Raw genomic sequence first — 2,714 nt, forward strand, 5'->3', positions numbered from 1 at the left:
TATATATATATATAAAAATTATATTTTATACTACATACATAAAATATTCTTTCGTCCAGCAAGTCTACTTTTGGGAAACTGTGCCATAAAATATTCTGGTTATAAAGAGATGTGCAATATTTTTGGTACACTTTAAATGACATTGAATGCATAGCAAATGAATAAATTGTAGAGATCCATAGTGTGAAGTATTCAATTGATCTAGTTTAGATTTCTGTTTATTGACCTGGAGTGATGTAGATGGTCAAAGCAAGTTTCAGAGGTCTGTTTATAAAATAAACACTTTAGTAAAAAATAACTACTCCTACCACTTCATATGTGCGGATCTGTTAGTGTGAAAGAACATGCTCCAAGCTTTTAGTAGTAGTTACTTTGCTGAGGGAGGTATATATTACTTTCATTACTTTAAAGTATTAATTTAATGTATATGCTTTTTAAATAGAAATCTAACAGAATACGAAGTTTAAAATGATGTTTCCTATTTAGATGGATGATTCTTGGAAGTATAATGGAGACGTAGAAGGCATTAAGAGAACCCAAAGCAGTTCGGTCAGCATCTCTGTGCAAAGACCTGACACGAGCCAGTTTGCGTCCAGGTCATCCAGCGAAAGAGAGGCAGCAGCACCCAGAGAAAGTGTGATGAGGCTGCTCTCTCCTACACCCACCTTCTCATCTCCTTCCCAGGGCCAGGCTGCCACTTCGAAAGACACGTTATCTTCAACATCTAGCCCTGATTTAACGTCTGAGCTTGGAGAAGGGAGAAGCTCACCACAGACAGAGGTCTCAAGATCACAGGTGAGTTTGGGAAGGCTTTTAAATCACCTTCTGCCCAGAAACATAAGTAATTAAATCAGGAAACCACGTTTCTAACCTCTAGGCACTATAGTCTGGGCTGATAATGTAGAAAATGACATTGCATTTTATTTGTAACAGATCTTGGCGGAAGTAGATCTCTTCCAACTCTGAGTTGATGGATCCAGATGACCCTTGTGATATGGGTGTATGGAGACTTTTTGGACCAGTCTCCCTGGAGTTGGCTGGCTTTGCTCTCTACTCCCCATTTCAGCAGCTGTTGCCTTGCACCGTTAGCACTCAGTAGTCCGGGTTTGGGTGCAGGAGTCACTCAGGAGGTTTTAGATGCAGGTCTAATAGAAAATGGGTAATAAAAACCCCTTCTCAGGGAAGTGAACTGACCACAAGGAGAAACTGGTACACATGAGAGGGGAACTTCTTTCTCTACCATATGAAAAATCCTAGTGACTTTCAATACTAATTTGTACTTTGGGAAGCCTAGAATTTTGTACCACTCCTTTTCTTTTAAGGGGAACATTGAGGCTTAGTTACAGTATGACAATTGCGTTCTTTAACATTTGGAGTCCAAGTAAAATATACCATCAGATGAAGAAGGACTGGGGGCATTTGTAGTTTTTCCTACTTAAAATCCCACAGATAACTTTAAGAGAATTATTAGGTAATGAATGTTCTTTTAGTTACGTTTTACACATAGGCTAAAGAGTTGTTGCTTGTCTAGAGAACAGAAAGAAACTTTTCTCTTTTAGAGAAAAACCTTCAATAAGCAATATGATAGTTGTATGAACCCCTTAGTGCGGAGATGCTTTTGTGGTTCTGTGGCTTAGTCTAGCATTTTCTGATGCCTTACTAAAGTGTATTTTTTTTCCCAAGGCACAACATCAAGTATATAACTTGGCCCAAGTTATATTAATGAAATATCTTTGTGTAAAATACGATACAGCATATTTTAGTATTGTTAGTTTTTATTAGTACAGGAAAGCTTTACAAGTTTAAAGTAAGCTTTTTTTCGTTGTGATTATAAAGTACTCTGTGCTTGAGAAAACTTGGAAATGCAGGAAAGCATACATAATAAAAATGACTTGGTAATCCCATCATTTAGAGATATTCTGTAGCATTTAGATATATTTCTTTCAGTTTTCCCATGTATATTTACAAACACATCTAAATCCAGTCTCTTCAGGTTGCTAAAATCATTGGTTGTAAATTATTTTAACTTCACTTTTAAAGAATTTGGAATACGTAATTAGCATCATAAGTCTCAGTGGATGAGGACAGTAGCCTCTGTTATACTTGGGGAACATAAGGTACCAGTGGATGAATAATAAAGAGAGAAGCAAGCTGTCTTTTGTTTTATGGACTTGCCTGTTTGCCTTCGCCTTTTCAAATAGCAAATCCCACGAAACAGCCTGATTATTGTACTGTGTGCTCAGTGGTGGTAACTCCTTCAGGGTGGCAGTTGACTAGCTGCATCAGTGGATTAAGAAAAAGAGGGTGTGGGTGTGGCTTCCAGGTTAGAGCAGTTCAGAGGAATGTGAGTTAACATGGCGTGGTTTCAGGTTTTATCATTAGTGGATTTATGCTCTTTAGTCACCCAACTTGAAATGGAATGCTACCGGGCAAAATTAGGCTTGACTTAAAGAGTGGAGCAGTTGGAATTCTTGAACAAATGTAGATATCATATGGTGACTTGCCTATCCCTGAGATGCTTGGTGTGTCCACTTCTGCACTCTGAGGAAAGTAGCTTATGTAGCATCACCCTGCTCTTGTCACTGAGAAGGAGCTTACTGACTTGGGAAAAGGGCTGGGAATGCACAGAACAGCCTAGGACCAGTGTGGCCAGGGCATATGCAACACTCCTCTGAACTACCTAGTTCTCTTTTTTTTTTTTTTTTTTTTTGTTC

At 38.3% G+C, this 2,714-nt stretch overlaps 1 protein-coding gene across 10 annotated transcripts in view; it reads left to right on the top strand.

The window, feature by feature from the left end:
* LMO7 (LIM domain 7) overlaps window positions 1–2,714 on the top strand; it is a 195,687-nt gene that overhangs the window by 161,603 nt on the left and 31,370 nt on the right. For 9 of the 10 annotated variants that reach the window (XM_024753952.1, XM_024753956.1, XM_024753953.1 and 6 more), the window contains one exon: window positions 487–795. In XM_024753952.1, coding sequence (XP_024609720.1) covers window positions 487–795 — 309 coding nt within the window. The remainder of the gene's footprint in view (window positions 1–486; window positions 796–2,714) is intronic. The other variant, XM_024753957.1, reaches the window with a different exon arrangement.

The sequence above is a fragment of the Neophocaena asiaeorientalis genome, unplaced genomic scaffold (assembly GCF_003031525.2).
Source record: "Neophocaena asiaeorientalis asiaeorientalis breed wild unplaced genomic scaffold, Neophocaena_asiaeorientalis_V1.1 scaffold212, whole genome shotgun sequence".
In the NCBI taxonomy this organism is placed as follows: Eukaryota; Metazoa; Chordata; class Mammalia; order Artiodactyla; family Phocoenidae; genus Neophocaena; species Neophocaena asiaeorientalis.